Consider the following 20,866-nt stretch of genomic DNA (forward strand, 5'->3'; position numbering starts at 1 on the left):
AAAGTCGCATGTACTCAAAAAAATTTATCAATAAAAACTACAGTTTGTTCCACAAAAAACAAGCCCTCACACAGCTTTCTTGATGGAAAAATAAAAAAGTTGTGGCTCTTAGAATATGGCGACACAAAAACAAAATAATTTTTTTAAAAACTGAATTTATCGTGCAAACACCGTAAAATATAAAAAAAACCTATATACATGTGGTATCGCCGTAATCGCATCGACCTGCAAAATAAATTACTTTTCACGGCCTAATTCCACTAAATTCAGCACAAAAACTATGGGATCAAAATGCTCACTGTATCCCTAGATAAATTCTTTTTAGGGCTGTAGTTTTCCAAATGGCGTCACTTCTGGGGGATGTCCACTGATCTGGTCCCGCAGGGCCTTTGCAAATGCGACATGCGAAAACCAATCCAGCAAACTTGAGCTCCAAAAGCCAAATAGCGCTCCTTCCCTTCTGAGGACTGCCATGTGTCCAAACAGCCTTTTATTACAACATATGGGGTAATGCCGTAATCCGGAGAAATTGCTTAACAAATCTTGGGGTGCTTTTTCTTCTTTATTCCTTGTAAAAATTTATGATTTCTAAGTTTTATTGGAAAAAATTTAGATTTTAATTTTTACGGACAAATTCCACTAAATTCAGCAAAAAACCTGTGGGGTTAAAATGCTCTATACCCCTTGATAAATTCCTTGAGGGGTGTAGTTTGCCAAATGGTGTCTTTTTGGGGGGTTTCTGCTATTTTGGCCCCACAAGACCTCTTCAAAACGGACATTGTGCCTAAAATATATTCTAATAAAAAGGAGGCCCCAAAATCCTCTAGGTGCTCCTTTGCTTCTGAGGCCTGTGTTTCAGTCCATTACCACACTAGGGCCTCATGTGAGAATCTGGGCAATAGATATTGAGTTGCGTTTCTCTGGTAAAACCTTTTGTGTTACAGAAAAAAATTGATTAAAATGAATTTTCTGACAAAAAAAAGAAATTTGTACATTTCCCCTCTACTTTGCTTTAATTCCTGTGAAACACCTAAAACGTTAAGAAACTTTCTAAATGCTGTTTTGAAGACTTTGGGGGGTGCAGTTTTTAAAACTGGGTGACTTATGGGGGTTTCTAATATATAAAGTCCTCATAGCCACTTCAGAACTGAACTGGTCCCTATAAAAATAGGTTTTGGACATTTTCTTGAAAATGTGAGAAATTGCTGCTAAAGTTCTAAGCCTTGTAACGTCCTAGAAAAAATAAAAGTATGTTCAAAAAACAATGGCAATCTAAAGTAGACATATGGGAAATGTTAATTAGTAACTATTTTGTGTGGTATTGCTATCTGTTTTACAAGCCGATACATTTAAATTTAGAAAAATGCAAATTTTTGCAAATTTTCTCTAAAGGTTGGTGTTTTTCACAAACAAATACTGAACTTATTGATCACATTTTTCCACTAACCTAAAGTAGAGTATGTCACGAGAAAACAGTCTCCGAATCGCTTGGATAGGTGAAAGCATTCCCAAGTTACTACCACAAAAAGTGACACATGTCAGATTTTAAAAAATCTGCTGCGTCCACAAGGCCAAAACAGGCTCAGTCCTGAAGGGGTTAATAGTAATGACCGATAGAATAAAGTTAAGTACACGGTAAACCGCATAAACTTAAGTGCAATATAAAATTATGGAGATGCTGTTTTTTCTATTCCACCCAAAATACGTTTTTATATGTGCCCCAAAATGGTGAAAAAATACAACTCATCCTGCAAAAAACAAGCCCTCACACAGCTTATGCAAAAACAATAAAAAATTGCTTGGTCAGTAAGGCTAAAATAGGCTGGTCACTAAAGGGTTTATTTCTCATCTATCTGTATATTGTAAGCAGGATAAAATCCATGTATATTAGTCGTTATTTCCTTTGTCATACATGTACTGCATTTACAGGGGTGGCTGCTAACTGTGCATCAGCTTTGGCTCAGATGGCTGCAGCATCCTGTGTGCAAGAGGAGAAGGAGGACAAGGAAAATCCAGAACAAAATGACACAATAGCACAAGGTACAGTGTGTACAATGTTGTCAAGGCATTATATAGTATGTAAGTTACATATATCTTATCCATATATGATGGATACATATGGAGATCTCTATACTCTCTGTACACTAACAGTTTAACCTTCACAATGGTCTTAATCCACAAACTCAATTTATGTATCTTTAGAAAATACTTTTGAGAGAGTCCTAAAACACTATGAAGAGCAACAGTGCTTCAGTATCTTGTGATGTTTTTTGTGCAGAAAACACCAAAGTACACAATCGCTTTGACATTATTCTGAATTGACTAGAACACTTTGTTCTTATTTTTTTTTTTTTTAAAACAGTAAAGCAGAGAGTGGAGCAAAAACTGGAGCAGATGGGAAAACATGGAGGGTATCGTCTACATAATGCCCATGTTCTGTGCATGGACGCCATACTTAACGTTGGTCTGGAAATGGGAAGTCACAATCAAGATTGCTGGCCGCATGTGTTCAGGTAGAATCTAGTGTGTGCTTCACACTCTGGTGGGGTTGTAATCTGTGTATGTGAGTGGGAATATTAAAGGGGTTATGTGGGGACCAAAAATTATTAGTATGGGAGTACACTCGCTAATATACATTCTGGTCCCCTGTGGCTCTGATTCTGAGATCTTCATAGATTTTTATAGCGCTGCTGGGGGACTGGAGGTCCAGTTGCACAGCCTTCTTTGATGACGATACGACTCTTAGTCATGTGACCGATCCCGCTGTACTCTATGTACAAGCAGGAGCAGTAGTACAGCGAGTACATACGCTGCGTTCCAAATTATTATGCAAATGTTATTTTTCGCTGATTTTCCTAAATAGTCGATGCAAATGACAATCCGTATAATCTTCAAGCCATCAACCGTTGGAGTATAATGCAAATTTTATTGAACAAATCTCCTAATGATAACAGATTTTTTTTTTTAGTAGTGAAAAACTCAAAATGCACTGTTTCAAATTATTATGCACAACAGAGATCAAAACATTTTAAAGGTTGTAAAGAGAACTAAAATGGTAATTTGTTGAATTTGCAGCATCAGGAGGTCATATTTACAGAAATCAAAAGCTCTTTCAATCAAAAGAAACTTAACAGGCCAAGTTACATGTTAACTTAGGACCCCTTCTCTGATATCACCTTCACAATTCTTGCATCCATTGAATTTGTGAGTATTTGGACAGTTTCTGCTTGAATATCTTTGCAGGATGTCAGAATAGCCTCCCAGAGCTTCTGTTTTGATGTGAACTGCCTCCCACCCTCATAGATATTTTGCTTGAGGATTCTCCAAAGGTTCTCAATAGGGTTGAGGTCAGGGGAACATGGGGGTCACACCATTAGTTTCTCTCCTTTTATGCCCATAGCAGCCAATGACACAGAGGTATTCTTTGCAGCATGAGATGGTGCATTGTCATGCATGAAGATAATTTTGCTACGGAAGGCACGGTTCTTCTTTTTGTACCACGGAAGAAAGTGGTCAGTCATAAACTCTATGTACTTTGCAGAGGCCACACCGTCAGGGACCCTAAAAGGGCCTACCAGCTCCATCCCCATGATTCCAGCCCAAAACATGACTCCGCCACCTCCTTGCTGACGTCGCGGCCTTGTTGGGACATGGTGGCCATTCAGCAACCATCAACTACTCCATCCATCTGGACCATCCAGGGTTGCACGGCACTCATCAGTAAACAACATGGTTTGAAAATTAGTCTTCATGTATTTCTGAGCCCACTGCAACTGTTTCTGCTTGTGAGCATTGTTTAGGGGTGGCCGAATAATAACTTTATGCACACTTGCAAACCTCTGGAGGATCCTACACCTTGAGGTTCGCAGGACTCCACAGGCACCAGCGGCTTCAAATACCTGTTTGCTGCTTTGCAATGGCATTTTAGCAGTTGCTCTCTTAATATTATTAATTTGTCTGGCAGAAACCTTCCTCATTATGCCTTTATCTGAACGAACCCGTCTGTGCTCTGAATCAGCCACAAATCTTTTCACAGTGCGATGATCACGCTTAAGTTTTCGTGAAATATCCAATGTTTTCATCACTATTTCACGCTTTTCGGCAGCAAAGAGATCTTTTTTTTTTCTTTCCCATATTGCTTGAAACCTGTGGCCTGCTTAATAATGTGGAACGTCCTTCTTAAGTAGTTTTCCTTTGATTGGGCACACCTGGCAAACTAATTATCACAGGTGTCTGAGATTGATTTCAATGATCCAAAGAGCCCTAAGGGTATGTTCACACGGCCAAATTTCAGACGTATACGAGGCGTATTTTGCCTCGTTCTACGTCTGGAAATACGTCGGCAAACATCTGCCCATTCATTTGAATGGGTTTGCCGACGTACTGTGCAGACAACCTGTTATTTACGCGTCGTCGTTTGACAGCTGTCAAACGACGACGCGTAAAAATACAGCCTCGTCAAAAGAAGTGCAGGACACTTCTTTGGACGTTTTTGGAGCTATTTCTCATAGACTCCAATGAAAACAGCTCCAAAAACGGACGTAAAAAACGCCGCAAAAACGGCGTGAAAACGCCGCGAAAAATGCGAGTTGGTAAAAAAACGTCTGAAAAGCAGGGGCTGTTTTCCCTTGAAAACAGCTCTGGATTTTCAGACGTTTTTGTTGACTACGTGTGAACATACCCTTAGACACAATACCATCCATGAGTTTAATTGAAAAACTAATAATTAAATGTTTGACACTTAAATCCAATGTGCATAATAATTTGGAACACGGTGTGTGTGTGTGTATGTATGTATGTATGTATATATATATATATACACTTGGATCACCTGCCAATACTATCGGGTATTTATGCAATCCCACACCCCATACCATAGATTTGTAAGCAGGTTATCACATTTAGGACAGGCAACAATTCAATCTGGGAACGATGGGGAGAGTAAGATATTAAATCCATAAAGGCCAGAGTCGATCAATTGAAAGTAGGTCTCCCTCCATCTATTATTGATTTATATATTTCTGTCAATACCTATACCAGACTGTGAAGACTACTAGTATATCCAGAAAATGAAACACACATAGCACAAGTCATGTACCATGACAATATAAAATAAACTTTATTGAAATATACATAACACATTGGCCATCAAAATATAAAAACAATATAGCACACAGTTAAAAAGGAGAGTATGGAGGATCTGCGTGAATAATCCAATATATATGCTACCATACTATAAACATCCTGTGATGTGGTAACAAATGCAGATATCTATAGAAAAGATAATCATATGGATCAAGTATTTGGACAACAGAAGCACATAAATATATTTAGCACCTGACAGAAGAGCACACAATTGTGCATGCATATAAAAGTATACAGCTAAAGCTCCAAGTTGCACCCAAAACAAAGACCATGCTTTATAAATAAAGGATATTGCACAAACCCATGGACTGCATGATAGGAAGCACGTAGGAACACTCCACACTGACCGCCCCCGCCGCACGTTTCGCCGTCAGCTTTCTCAAGGGGTCATATATATATTTCTGTACCTTGTCCCAGCCATCCAATGTGGTCATGCCTATGTCAGGGTCTTGAGTCCATCTCTCCCATACTTTGAACATATTAGTGGGATCAATTTTGAGGAATTCGTTCCTAAAAACTCTATAAAGGCCAGAAATGGACACTCTTTGGGTCGTTGGGCCTATAACCTCATCCAGGGTATGGGGAGTTGCTTCCATGGACAGATTGCTTAATCTAGAAACGGATCAAACCTGAAGTATCTTTATAAAATGTATTTCGGCCAACCCTAGCTTAGTTGTAATTTCTTATGGGGTGACCCACCGCTTATCTTCCACATGCATAAGATCTCCTGCGCAACAAATTCCTCTAGTTGCCCAAACAGAAAATGCACCCCCTTCCCTCCCCTGTGGGAATTCCGGATGACCCCATAGAGGCATGTATTTAGAGAGTAGATGGGGTAATCCAAATATTTGCGAAGTACCTTCCATGCTATGATTGTCTCTCCGTAAGACTGACTACTTGACATGTATGGATAGTTTAGCTATCTTAGAGTGTAACAAGGCAAGGCATGAGCAGATTCCAGGTCTATATGTGAATGGTGCCTCGTGTCATGTAACCAGTCTACTACATGGCGAAAGAGACCCACCACGTTCTAGCCCCTAAAGTTTGTTAATTTAGTCCCCCATCTAGTTTGCAAAACGTTAATTTGTTAAGCGTGATGCGCGACCTCTTGCCTTCCAAGATAAAACATACAAAAGTGGAGTTAAGTTTAGAAACATTTGCGTGTTTGAGCAGCAGTGGAAATGTCTGGATGGTGTACAAAAGTCTATGAAAGCTGACCATCTTGATTAAGTATCTATAGACAAGGAGAGAAAAAAACAAAAAACACCCGGCGCACATCGTGCATCATCTCTTGTTTAAAGTGACAAAGGGTCGGGGGTAAGAGGTTGTGCTTACCTTGTGGTGTTGTGCTAGGAGCACAACACCCAGAAGTGCCTGTATGGTCTCAAAGGACTGCAGCTGGTAAATCCGTGCAGGGGCTGTCAGGGCTCCCTCAGTAGATCGAGATAAATGGAGAAAAAAGTGGATAAAATTCTCCAGCGCTGTCCAATTGTTGTGGAATTGAAGGATTCAATACAATGCAAGAAGTTTAAATAAGATATATGTTTAATGGATAAGAATGCTACGCGTTACGAGATCGGATCGATCGCTTCATCAGGCAAAGAAACATACATGATGCTGGAGGACCCAGCAGGGTTTAAATAGCTTAAAAAGACCGCCAAAAAGAACGTTTCTGGGGGCAAAGGTCAAAGGCAAAACAAAAACAGCAACAAAAAAAAAATTTAACCCCTTCCCGCGATTGGGCGTAACTGTACGTTCAAATTCCAAGTGATTTCCCGCACTCGGGCGTACAGTTACGCCCGGCAGATAAAGCGAGCACAGGAGCTGTGCGCGCTTTATCTTCGGCGGCTGTCAGCTGTTATACACAGCTGACATATGGCTGCGATGGCTGTTACCGCCGATCGCAGCCATTTAACCCCTTCAATGCGGCTGTCAATGACGTCCGCCGCATTGAAGTGGTTTACTGAGGGAGGGAGCGATTGTTGCTATGGCAACCAGGAAGCCCTTACTAGGCTTCCTGGTTGCCAAGGTAAGGTAGCCTATTAGGTCCTGCCCGAGGCAGGACCTAATCGGCTAACTGTCAAATGAAAAATGACAGTTACGATGCACAGCACTACATAAGTAGTGCAGTGTATCGTAGTGGGGATCAGAAGACCAGATCTTCAAGTCCACAGGTTAGTGTAAAATAAAAAGTGAAAAATGTAAAAAAAAAATGTGAAAGAAAAATAAATAAATTAATTAATAAATAATAAATAGATAATAAAAACAACACTTGTCCTCTTTCCCTGATCAACTCCTTTTATTATTAGAAAAAAAATGAAAACATGAAAAAAAACTATACATAATAGGTATCGCCGCGTTCGGAACGACCTGATCTATAAAAATATCACATTATTTTTACCACACGGTAAACACCGTAAAATGTTTTAATAAAAAACAATGACTTTTATTTTTTGGTCATGTTGTCTCAAAAAAAATGTAATAAAAAGTGATCAAAAAGTTGCAAGTAACGCAAAATGGTACCAATGTAAACTACTGTTCGTCCTGCATAAAACAAGCCGTCCCGCAGCGATATCAACGAAAAAATAAAAAAGTTATGGCTGTCAGAAAATGGCGATACTAAAACATGATTTTTTTTAGAAAAGAGTATATTTATTGTGGGAACGTAGTGAAACGTAAAAAAATTGAATAAATTTGGTGTCGCTGTAATCGTATCGCCCCGCAGAATAAAGTTAACATGTTGTTTATACTGCACGGTGAACGCTGTAAAAAAAAAGAAACGTGCTGGAATTTCTGTTTTTTGGTTTCCTCATCTCCCAAAAAATTGAATAAATAGTGATAAAAAAATCTCATGTCCCCCAAAATGGAACCAATAAAAATTACAGCTCGTTCCACAAAAAACGCGCCCTCACACAGCTCCGTCACCGGAAAAATAACACGTTATGACTCAAAATGCAATGATGCAAAATGATTCTATATGACGGCCCAGACTCCTTTTTAGGTCCAGTAGAATTTCACTAAACACCTCACATCATCATTTGCTGGACCCCCCAGGTGGACCCCATGGACACAGCGGTGATGAGGAAACTTTAGGGCCTTGTGCGGCTTATAGGGCTAGTGAAGAAGTCAAATATAAGGCAACGCTGGAGCGCAGATATTTAGTATAATACCCAATAAACCCGGCCTGTGAATAAAGGATTGGTTCAAAGCGCAACACACCAATCCATGGATTATTCATTCTCCCCATTATTACATCATCCTATTATGACCTGAAGTACTCCGCCCAGTTTACATATACCCTGATGTACTCCGCCCAGTTTACATATGCCCTGATGTACTCCGCCCAGCTTACATATACCCTGATGTACTCCGCCCAGCTTACATATACCCTGATGTACTCCGCCCAGCTTACATATACCCTGATGTACTCCGCCCAGCTTACATATACCCTGATGTACTCCGCACAGATTACATATAAAAAGAAATCCAAAAATACACCTGATGTAAACAATAATAACACCAAGTAGGCACAAAAAAATAAAATATGTAAATCTTTATTATCCCATACGGGAAAAGTTACCCACAAAAAACATACATTTTAAAATACAAAAAACTAAAAACACCCCAGATGGGAATGTGCCTCAAGTCCCACGGAAATGACCATATGTTATGACAGAATGATAGCATGAGACATATCAGAAAAATAGCCAGTATTCCCTATACTCAAATATTCAACTAGGACGGCAGGATATGAATCTATATAAATGCAGAAAGTACATCACTAGTCATTTACCTGGAGTGGACATATCGAAGAGACACACACCGATCTAAGGACCGGTCATACATATGGTCATTTCCGTGGGACTTGAGGCACATTCCCATCTGGGGTGTTTTTTGTATTTTAAATGTATGTTTTTTGTGGGTAACTTTTCCCGTATGGGATAATAAAGATTTACATATTTTATTTTTTTGTGCCTACTTGGTGTTATTATTGTTTACATCAGGTGTATTTTTGGATTTCTGATTATCTTTGTCATACCTGATGGTTTGATATATGCTCTAAGTACATATTCTGTTGACAGATTACATATACCCTGATGTACTCCGCCGAGTTTACATATACCCTGTCATGTACTCCGCACAGATTACATATACCCTGATGTACTCCGCCCAGTTTACATATACCCTGATGTACTCCTCACATATTACATATACCCTGATGTACTCCGCACAGATTACATATACCCTGATGTTCTCCGCACAGATTACACATATCCTGATGTACTCCGCCCAGCTTACATATACCCTGATGTACTCCGCCCAGCTTACATATACCCTGATGTACTCTGCCCAGCTTACATATGCCCCCACATTATAAGATAAAATACCACTAAAACACCAAGCAAAATCTGCGCTTCAAAAGCCAAATGGTGGTCCAACTGAGCCTGGCCGTGTACACAAACGGCAATTTATGACCACATATGGGGTATTGCTGTATTCTGGAGAACCCACTTAACAATTTATGGGATGTGTGTCTACGGTGGTACAAGCTGGGCACAACACATTGGGCACTGAAATGGCATATCTGTGGAAAACAGCAATTTTCAATCTGCAACATCTATTGTTTACTCATTTTTGCAAAACACTTGTGCGGTCAAAATGCTCACTACACCCCTAGATAAATTCTTTGAGGGATCTAGTTTCCAAAACGGGGTAATTTATCGGGGGTACCACTGTACTGGTACTATAGCTCAATGCAACATGGTGTCAAAAAACGAATCTTGTAAAATCTCCACTCCAAATACTAAATGGCGCTCCTTCCCTTTTAGAGCCTTGCTGTGTGTCCAAATAGCAGTTTATGACCACATGTGGGGTATTTCCCTACTCTGAAGAAGTTGCTTTACAAATGTTACGGTGCTTTTTCTCCTTTATTTGATATGAGAGAAAGATTTTGAACTAATGCTGCGTCTTATTGGAAAATAATGTAATTTTTCATTTTCACTGCCCATTTCTAATAAAATATATGAGACACCTGTGGGGTCAAAATGCTCACTACACCCCTAGATGAATTCCTCAATGGGTGTAGTTTTGCCAAATGGAGTCACTTTTTTTGCACTGTTCTGGTACCTTAGGAGCTTTACAAATGCGACATGGTGCCGAGAAATCAAACCAGCGAAATCTGTACTCCAAAAGCCAAATGGCGTGCGTGCCTTCCCTTCTGAGTCCTGCTGCTTGCCCAAACAGCAGTTTATGATCACATGTTGGGTATTTCCGTACTCTGGAAAAGTTGCTTTACAAATGTTATGGTGCTTTTTCTCTTTTATTTGTTGAAAAAAATAAAAATTTTGAGGTAAAGCCACATCTTATTGGAAAATAATGTGATTTTTCATTTTCACTGCCCAATTCTAATGAAATCTATGGAACACCTGTGGGGTCAAAATGCTCACTACACCCCTAGATTAATTCCTCAATGGGTGTAGTTTGCCAAATGGAGTCACTTTTGGGTAGTTTCCACTGTACTGCTACCGAAGGGGCTTTGCAAAAGCGACATGGCGCAGAAAAACCAATCCAGCAAAATCTGCTCTCCAAAAGCCAAATGGCGCTCCTTCGGAGCCGTGATGTGTATTCATACAGTATTTTATTACCACATATGGGGTATTTCCGTACTCTGGAGAAGTTGCTTTTCAAATGTTACAGTGATTTTTCTCCTTTATTTGATGAGAAAATGAATTTTTTTTTACCTAAAGCTACTTCTTAGTGGAAAAAAAATGAAATTTTTCATGTTTACTGCCCAATTCTAAGGAAATCTATGAAATACCTGGGGGGGTCAAAATGCTCACTACACCCCTAGTTGAATTCCTTTAGGGGTGTAGTTTCCCAAATGGAGTCACTTTTGGGGGTTTGTACTGGTACCTTGGGAGCTTTACAAATGCGACATGGTGCAAAGAAATCAAACCAGCAAAATCTGTACTCCAAAAGCTAAATGGCGTGCCTTCCCTTCTGAGACCTGCCGCTTCCCCAAACAGCAGTTTATGACCACATGTTTGGTATTTCCGTACTCTGCAGAAGTTGCTTTACAAATGTTGGGGTGCTTTTCATCATTTATTTGTTGAAAAAAATAACAATTTTGAGGTAAAGCTACATCTTATTGGAAAATAATGTAATTTTTAATTTACACTGCCCAATTCTAATGAAATCTATGAAACACCTGTGGGGTCAAAATGCTCACTACACCCCTAGATTAATTCCTCAAGGGGTATAGTTTCCTAAATGGAGTCACTTTTGGGGGGTTTCCACTGTACTGGTACCTTAGGAGCTTTACAAATGCGACATGGTGCCGAGAAATGAATCCAGCAAAATCAGCGCTCCAAAAGCTAAATGGCGTGCCTTCCCTTCCAAGTCCTGCCGCTTGCCCAAACAGCAGTTTATGACCATATGTTTGGTATATCTGTACTCTGGAGAAGTTTCTTTACAAATGTTGGGGTGCTTTTTCCTCATTTATTTGTTGAAAAAAATGAAAAATTTTGCGTTAAAGCTACATCTTATTGGAAAATAATGTAATTTTTCATTTTCACTGCCCAATTCTAATGAAATCTATGAAACACCTGTGGGGTCAAAATGCTCACTACACCCCTAGATGAATTCCTCTAGGGCTGTAGTTTCCCAAATGGATTCACTTTTGGGGGGTTTCCGTTGTTTTTGCACCACAAGACCTCTTCTAATCTGACATGGTGCCTGAAATATAATTTAAGAAAAGGAAGGCCCAAAAATCCTCTAGGTGCTCCTTTGCTTCTGGGGCTTTTGTTTCAGGCCCGTAGCACACTAGAGACACATGTGGGATATTTCTAAAAACTGCAGAATCAGGGCAATAAATATTCAGTTGTGTTTCTCTGGTGAAAACCTTCAGTATTACAGGAAAAATTGATTAAAATGGAATTTCTGCTAAAAAAAATGCAAATTTCCCTCCACTTTGTTTTAATTCCTGTGAAACGCATAAAGGGTTAAGAAACTTTCTAAATGCTGTTTTGAATACTTTAAGGGGCGCAGTTTTTAAAATGGGGTGATTTGTGGGGTTCCTAATATATAAGGCCCTCAAAGCCACTTCAGAACTGAACTAATCCCTAAAAAAATAGGCTTTTGAAATTTTCTTGAAAATTTGAGAAATTGCTGCTAAACTTATAAGCCTTGTAACGTCCTAGAAAAATAAAAGGATGTTCAAAAAATTATGCCAATCTAAAGTAGACATATGGGAAATGTTAGCTAGTAACTATTTTTTGTGTGGTATAACCATCTGTCTTACAAGCAGATACATTGCAAATTTTCTCTAAATTTTGGTGTTTTTCACACAAAAATATTGAATATATCGACCAAATTTTTTCACGAACTTAAAGTACAATATGTCACGAGAAAACAATCTCAGAATCGCTTGGATAGGTAAAAGCATTCCCAAGTTATTACCACATAAAGTGACACACGTCAGATTTAAAAAATGAGGCTGTGTCATTTTGGTCCAAAAGTGACTGGGTCCTGAAGGGGTTAATAACAAATGCAATTGAACAAATACCCAAAATTGATGATAAACATAGAGACTGTACACATGAACTCTATTACTGTTCTGCAGTGTGTGTGGCTCAGTGTAGGAGAAACATGAGGGCTTTTGCCGTTGTGCTTCTACTAGTAGATTTTAATTGTTTTTTACTAGTAGAAGCTTTCAAAAAAACTTCCCAACTATCCCAAGAAGCTTGTTTTACTCCTAAAAAAATTCCCTTTCCCGACCGCAACGCCAACTTCCAATAATCTCAATTTTATTACCACCTACAACATAGCACATAAAAAAAATCAGTGAAAGTTTGAAGAGACACTGGCATATTCTTGAATTGGATCCATATCTTAAATCAATTATACCTCACAAACCCACAATAACCTTCAAACGTGCCCCCACACTAAAAAGCATACTGGCACCCATTAGAGTACGTCACTGGAATGAACATAAACCCTCTGAGAATAAAATTGGAGCATTGGGGAGCTACAAGTGTGGGGTAACAAAATGCCTTTGTTGCAACACCATTACCCACCAACTTACCAGTTTCAAATCAAATTCCACAGGAACTTCTTTCCCCATCAAAAATCGCCTCAACTGTAAATCATCGAATGCCATTTACCGAATCAGATGCACCTATAAAAACAGTATGTAGTTAGAACAATACAACCCCTACACTGTCGCCTCAACAAACATAGGTCAAACTGTGTGAAAATTTATGCAGCATATCATGTCATTGCACTACCCAACATAAGGGAGATTTTAATTGTTTTTTGATCACTCCAATTGAACAAATAGACCCCTCCCTCAGTAACAGTTTTGAGAATTTATGTAAAAGGGAGATTTTCTGGATCTACAAACTAGACACCCTCAAACCTATGGGCCTCAATGAGGTCACTGAAACCATCATTTGACACCTGAAACTGTGTTTAGAGGCGGTAGCCCGTCTCCTTAGTAACCAGAGACGCCAACCTGGCTTCCGAGCGTTAGCTCTCGATCTCCGTAGCGACCTGAGACGCACATCCTGCGATCCCCGCTGTAAACGGCAGACACATTTTCTGGAACATTCCTTAACTGTTAGTATGATATACAGTATCCCAAGCCCTTGAAGTTTTAATCTTTAATCACACGGTTAGAAATGTCAATGACAGTAATACTGGCGGAATTTTTTAATACATTTTTTAATTTTCAATTTTAACCATTTTTTAGTTCCACGAGCACAACGGCAAAAGCCCTCATGTTTGTCCTACACTGAGCCACATACACTGCAGAACAGTAATAAAGTTCATGTGTACAGTCTGTTTATCATCAATTTTGGGTATTTGTTCAATTGCATTTGTTATTAAAGTTTTTCTGTTTTTTTTTTACCTTTGACCCCAGAAACGGTCTTTTTGGCGGTCTTTTAAACCCTGCTGGGTCCTCCAGCATCATGTATTTTTATTTGCCTGATGAAGAGATCTTGTAACACGTAGCATTCTTATCCATTAAACATATATCTCATTTAAATTTCTTGCCTTGGATTGAATCCTTCAATTCCACAACATTTGGACTTGCTGGAGAATTTTATCCTCCTTTTTTTTTTTTTCTCCATCTTGATTAAGTGACATCTCCCCAGTAATGTGAGGGGCAGATGTTGCCATCTCATGATCTCCACATTTTTTTTGTAATATGGGTAAGTAATTCAATTGATACAATTGCTCAGGGTACTTCTCTATCCTAATACGTACTGTAATGTCTGGTAGGAGAAATACTGCAGCCCAAAGACTTCCATAACGACTTCGGGTATGGTCGTCCCAGTTCCAAGAGTTCACTTTTCTAACTGTTCTAATAAGTTAAATATAGATACTAAATGAGCTTGGGGGTCTGACAGGAAAAGTATAACATTGTCGACAAATAATGCTATCTTTGTTTCCCTAGTTCTTACCCGTATACTACTGAACAGATCAGTCTCTTTTTTTGAAACGTGCCAAGGGTTCTAGAGCTAGGTTAAATAGGAGTGGTGACGGGACAACCTTGTCGTGTGCCCTAAATAACTGGAAGGGGGACAAGAGAAATTCTGATGTATCAATACGACCCTTCAAAAAAGTTCTAATTGCCCTTATGATATGCATTTTGTCCAACACCGTCCCCAGCCATTCCCACTGTATATTATGAAAGGCCTTCTCATGCATCTAGTGCCAACATAGCCGGCCTGGAACCTTGCTGGGGATGGTGTCGCACTGCTTCCAACACCGTTAATACTTTTCGCATACTTGCCACCGCTGCCCAACCTCTGACAAATCCCACCTGGGATTTGTATTTAAATCCGGTAAGTATAAAGCCAAACGATCCGCCAATATTTTTGACGGGATCTTTTGATCTTGGTCTATCAACGATATCGGCCGATATGACTCTGTGTCTAGGGGATCCTTTCCTTTCTTGGGCAGTACTTTGATATTTGCCATCTTGGCCTCTTGAAAGACCCCTGTCTGGAACAGGGTATTGTAATACTCCGATGATAAAGGGCTGATGTTTTCTCTCATGGCCTTATAAAATCCAGCGTACCCATCCGGTCCAGGAGCTTTACCCTTGGGAAGAGTTCGAATTGTTCTCTGTATTTCCTCAGCAGTGACCTCTGCATTCAGAAACTTGCACTGTTCCTGAATAAGTCTAGGTAATTGTAGATTCTCCAAAAATTCCCTACCATTGTGTAAGTCAATAGGGAATTCTGCATAAATTCCTAATAGAAGGTGCGGAGAATGTTTGTTTACCTTTTTGGGATCTGATGTAGGTACCCCTTGTTATATATTGACCCTTAAGGGTCAATATATCTGTTGGAGTATGTCTGCCCCTCGACAGGCGTGCTAAAAGTTTTCTGGCTTTGTTACCAACTTTAAAGAGATCAACTTCAAGTTGAAATGTATATATTTTTTTTCCAGTCTTTCTAGCCATAGTTCGATCTGAGCTTTGGTCTCCTTCCATTTTTCCCCCATTTTCTCTCATCGGGGATTGTCCGGAATGTATACTAGCGAGTGTACATAATGCAGTGAGTACCTTTTGGTCCCCACATAACTCCTTTAATCATTTTACGATTGTTTATATTATAACCCACTTAGAATCACTCCTTTTTTGTTTTTTTCTAATGTTCTAAGTAGAGTTTATTAAAGTGTAATACTCTTGTTTTCCCTGCCAGGGTGTGTGAATATATAAGCACATTGGAGCACACGCACTTCAGTGAGGGGACATCACAGTTACCGGTGACAATCACTCAGTCCACAGACTTACGGAATCTCTCCACTGAGGTTTCCCACGAACAGACAAAAGAACAGGTGGCTTCACTTGGAAAGAGTCCCATCATCCAGCCAGTCCCAATCCAGGAGCTCATCAAGGAGGGCAACAAGGGCCGGGCCTTTGACTTCCGTGGAAATACCTTGATGAGTGCAAGCAACGCTGCCAAAGCCCTTTGTACCTTGTCCACGCAAGCAGACAAGTGAGAAACTTCATTTGTATTTTTTGCAAGGAGAATTTTAATCTGACAATACTAATTTTTCTATTTGAATTACAGACGTAACAAGTAATCGGTTATGGATATTATAAAGTTTCATTCTCATTTTATCTTTTAGACTATTTGAAGGTGCTGCAGACAAGCTCAATCTGGTCGCACTGAGTGGATTTCTCTACCAGCTGAAGAAGGCATCCCAGGCTCAGCTTTTTCATTCAGTCACCGATACAGTTGATTATTCTCTCGCAATGCCTGGTAAGACCTTTAGTCCCTGTTCACACTGAGTTTTTTTTGACGCGGCAAAAAACGTCCGGAATTGCCTCCCATGGATTTCAATGGGAGGTGGAGGCGTTTTTGTCCCTCAAGCGTAAAAAAAACCTGAATTTTCTGCCTTCAAATAACTCGGTGTGAGAAGGGCTTTACTGTGATGTGAATCATTGGCAAGTAATGGCTTTTTGGGAAGAGGGATTTGTCAGGGGACTTTATACTTCACCGCCATAGTTTTCTTTTAAACTATTACATGAGGAGCTGCAGAAGGCCTCCACCGGTATTCAAATTGCATATTTTTACTACATTGATATAAAGTGTCTTCTATAAATCTATTAATCTCTTGCAGGAGAAATTAAATCCACTCAGGACAAAATAAGCGCTCTACATCTCTTCCGCCTTGGCGATGTCATGTTACGTATCATCCGTAGCAAATCTCGTCCTCTGCTTCACATTATGCGATGTTGGAGTATAGTGGCCCCTCATTTTGTAGAGGTAATTATATAGATAAATGGAAAATAAATGTTATTCTTTGTATAATGACTAGTAATGTACTCTGCTTGCAGTCAGTGAATAGAGCCATTCTTCTTTACATCTAGAGATTAAAACCTGTCCTGATCTGCATAGCTTATAAGAGATGGTTGTGATGTACTGTAACAAGGTGTGCACCTGTGTGAGCAGCACGTTATCAGGACAGGTTTTCAGCCTCTGTAGCCAAAGTAAATCTAGTGGATTTAAATGTCAAAACCCAGTCAAAATTATGTTCTTATTAAAATAAATATTTAGATGGCGCCACGGAAGGGTGCAATATATGTGTAAAAGAGGGGGAATAATACATAGCATATACACCTACTCCTACAGTAAAATGGGGAAATACAGTAGATGACACAAACTTACAGAATAATCGAGACTGATACAAAAGGAGAGAGGAGCCTGCCCAAAAGAGTTTATAATCTGCAAGGAACGGGAGAAAGAGACAGAAGGTGGGGCAGTAGAAATAGTATACACAATGATGTATATGGTGATAGTGGAGATATGATAGGTTGTAAGCAGGTGTGAAGGGTGAGTTTTTAGGTTGCTTTGGAAGGCCTGAACAGTAGGAAAGAGTCTGATATGATGGGTTAGTAAATTTAAGAGAAGGGCCGATGTGCTGGACTGGTGGCAAGAATGTAAGGCAAAGATGTGAAGAGGAGAAAATAAGTTCTTGTGAAGAGCGGAGGTTATGTGTGGGATGTAATCTGGTAATGGGGGCAGATGAAAAACACTGTGGCTGGTACTGTTATGGGGGCACACTGGCTGGCACTGTTTTGTCGTGAAAGGGCTCTATAAATCTCAAAACCCTTTGCCACAGCTATCTGACACTGCCAATTATTTAAATGGCCCTTTGCATAGAATGTTGTCCGATTTACACTAACCGAAATCTGAGTGGTGCCAAAAGGGGTTTATTAGGGATTTTTATTTTTAGTGTTGCCATACTAATCACTTTCTGTTCTGTTTATATTTTAGGCAGCCTGTCATAAAGAAAGGCGTGTTTCTAAAAAAGCGGTCTCGTTCATACACGACATTATGACCGAGGTCCTGACTGATTGGAACGAGCCACCCCACTTTCACTTTAATGAAGCCCTTTTCCGTCCTTTCGAGAGAATCATGCAGCTAGAGTTATGTGACGAAGATGTCCAAGACCAGGTGAATTCATTGAAATGCCGTTATTGATCAGGAACCCCAGGGCTGGATCTACAGTACTTGTACCTGTAGAATTTGGAGACCGCCTAGCTCCATCCCATCTACTATAAACAAATACTATAATTTCCAGTCTGCTAGTCCTCCTAAATTAATTAGAATACCATCCAAAAGTTAATTAACGGTTAGCCATAATCATCAACGTTAAAAGAAAATGCTGGAAATAGATCACTCTGTGTGTAATGAATCTATATAATATGAGTTTCACTTTTTTAATTGAATTACTGAAATAAATTAACTTTTTGATGATATTCGAATTCATTGAGAAGGACTAGTATATACAGTGAAGGAAATAAGTATTTGATCCCTTGCTGATTTGGAAAGTTTGCCCACTGTCAAAGACATGAACAATCTAGAATTTTTAGGCTAGGTTAATTTTACCAGTGAGAGATAGATTATATATAAAAAAAAAAAAAAAAAAAAGAAAATCACATAGTCAAAATGATATATATTTATTTGCATTGTGCACAGAGAAATAAGTATTTGATCCCCTACCAACCATTAAGAGTTCTGCCTCCTCCAGACCAGTTACACGCTCCAAATCAACTTGGTGTCTGCATTAAAGACAGCTGTCTTAAATGGTCACCTGTATAAAAGACTCCTGTCCACAGACTCAATTAATCAATCTGACTCTAACCTCTACAACATGGGCAAGACCAAAGAGCTTTCTAAGGATGTCAGGGACAAGATCATAGACCTGCACAAGGCTGGAATGGGCTACAAAACCATAAGCAAGACGCTGGGTGAGAAGGAGACAACTGTTGGTGCAATAGTAAGAAAATGGAAGACATACAAAATGACTGTCAATCGACATCGATCTGGGGCTCCATGCAAAATCTCACCTCGTGGGGTATCCTTGATCCTGAGGAAGGTGAGAGCTGAGCCGAAAACTACACGGGGGGAATTTGTTAATGATCTCAAGGCAGCTGGGACCACAGTCACCAAGAAAACCATTCGTAACACATTACGCCGTAATGGATTAAAATCCTGCAGTGCCCGCAAGGTCCCCCTGCTCAAGAAGGCACATGTACAGGCCCGTCTGAAGTTTGCAAATGAACATCTGGATGATTCTGTGAGTGATTGGGAGAAGGTGCTGTGGTCAGATGAGACTAAAATTGAGCTCTTTGGCATTAACTCAACTCGCCGTGTTTGGAGGAAGAGAAATGCTGCCTATGACCCAAAGAACACCATCCGCACTGTCAAGCATGGAGGTGGAAACATTATGTTTTGGGGGTGTTTCTCTGCTAAGGGCACAGGACTACTTCACCGCATCAATGGGAGAATGGATGGAGCCATGTACCATCAAATCAAATCCATCAAATCCTCCACCAGGACATTAAAAATGGCTCGTGACTGGGTCTTCCAGCACGACAATGACCCAAAATATACAGCCAAGGCAACAAAGGAGTGGCTCAAAAAGAAGCACATTAAGGTCATGGAGTGGCCTAGCCAGTCTCCAGACCTTAATCCCATCGAAAACTTATGGAGGGAGCTGAAGATCCGAGTTGCAAAGCGACAGCCTCGAAGTCTTAATGATTTACAGATGATCTGCAAAGAGGAGTGGGCCAAAATTCCATCTAACATGTGTGCAAACCTCATCATCAACTACAAAAAACGTCTGACTGCTGTGCTTGCCAACAAGGGTTTTGCCACCAAGTATTAAGTCTTGTTTGCCAAAGGGATCAAATACTTATTTCTCTGTGCACAATGCAAATACATATATATAATTTTGACAACGTGATTTTCTGTGTTTTTTTTTTTATATATAATCTATCTCTCACTGGTAAAATTAACCTAGCCTAAAAATTCTAGACTGTTCATGTCTTTGACAGTGGGCAAACTAACAAAATCAGTAAGGGATCAAATACTTATTTCCTTCACTGTGCATAAAATCCCACTCAATGTATACCTTCACCGGTAAAGGTATTATTCCATCTATTCTAGTGTTCAATAAAACAATTGTCAGTCGCGGTACATATTAGAAAACCAGACTTTTATTATTATTCGTATTTACAAAATCCAGTTAATATATGATATCAAATGGATTTATAAATTAGATTGTATGGCAGGAACGCATGGGAGTCAATGCATTTATTGTGAAGTACCGTGGCATATGTCCGCTTTATAAAAGATATTATGAGCATTTTCAAAACCTGCTATTCACCATCAAACATGCTTTTAACTTTACCACAAGGTCATACACTGGATATTAATGTGACAAAATGTGATGTCGTAGAGCGAACTTGTAGAAGAGTGATGCAAACCTCATTAAACAGTGTATTTGTTTGTGCGATTTTCAGGTGGTCACATCGATTGGTGAGCTGGTGGAAGTGTGTTCTCCTCGGATCCAGTCAGGATGGAGACCTTTGTTTAGTGCCCTGGAAACTGTACACAGCAGCAAGTCTGATATTAAGGAGTATCTTGTCGGAGAGTATTCCATGGGTAGGTTAAAAGAGGAATAAAACCTTGATGTCTTTTTAAATAAACTTCTACAAAGCTTTGTACAATTTAGTTGCCCAGGACTTGTGGTGGTTTAACCATTTTACTGCTAGTTAGGTGAGTTATAAGCGAGTATATAAAGGCTACAGCTATTGACATCCTTTAAAAGCTCAGAATCTTTGCTGTTAAGTCAAACTAGGATTTTTAGCTGCAATATTTGGGAGCAGAAAGAAAAGTTTTACTTCCTAGTCCTG

General features: G+C 39.6%; 1 protein-coding gene across 2 annotated transcripts in view; it reads left to right on the forward strand.

The window, feature by feature from the left end:
- ARFGEF3 (ARFGEF family member 3) overlaps nt 1–20,866 on the forward strand; it is a 98,259-nt gene that overhangs the window by 48,204 nt on the left and 29,189 nt on the right. For both annotated transcript variants that reach the window (XM_075862423.1, XM_075862424.1), the window contains 7 exons: nt 1,930–2,040; nt 2,363–2,513; nt 15,858–16,154; nt 16,288–16,421; nt 16,783–16,928; nt 17,940–18,119; nt 20,474–20,615. In XM_075862423.1, coding sequence (XP_075718538.1) covers nt 1,930–2,040; nt 2,363–2,513; nt 15,858–16,154; nt 16,288–16,421; nt 16,783–16,928; nt 17,940–18,119; nt 20,474–20,615 — 1,161 coding nt within the window. The remainder of the gene's footprint in view (nt 1–1,929; nt 2,041–2,362; nt 2,514–15,857; nt 16,155–16,287; nt 16,422–16,782; nt 16,929–17,939; nt 18,120–20,473; nt 20,616–20,866) is intronic.

The sequence above is a fragment of the Rhinoderma darwinii genome, chromosome 4, assembly GCF_050947455.1.
Source record: "Rhinoderma darwinii isolate aRhiDar2 chromosome 4, aRhiDar2.hap1, whole genome shotgun sequence".
Classification (NCBI taxonomy): Eukaryota; Metazoa; Chordata; class Amphibia; order Anura; family Rhinodermatidae; genus Rhinoderma; species Rhinoderma darwinii.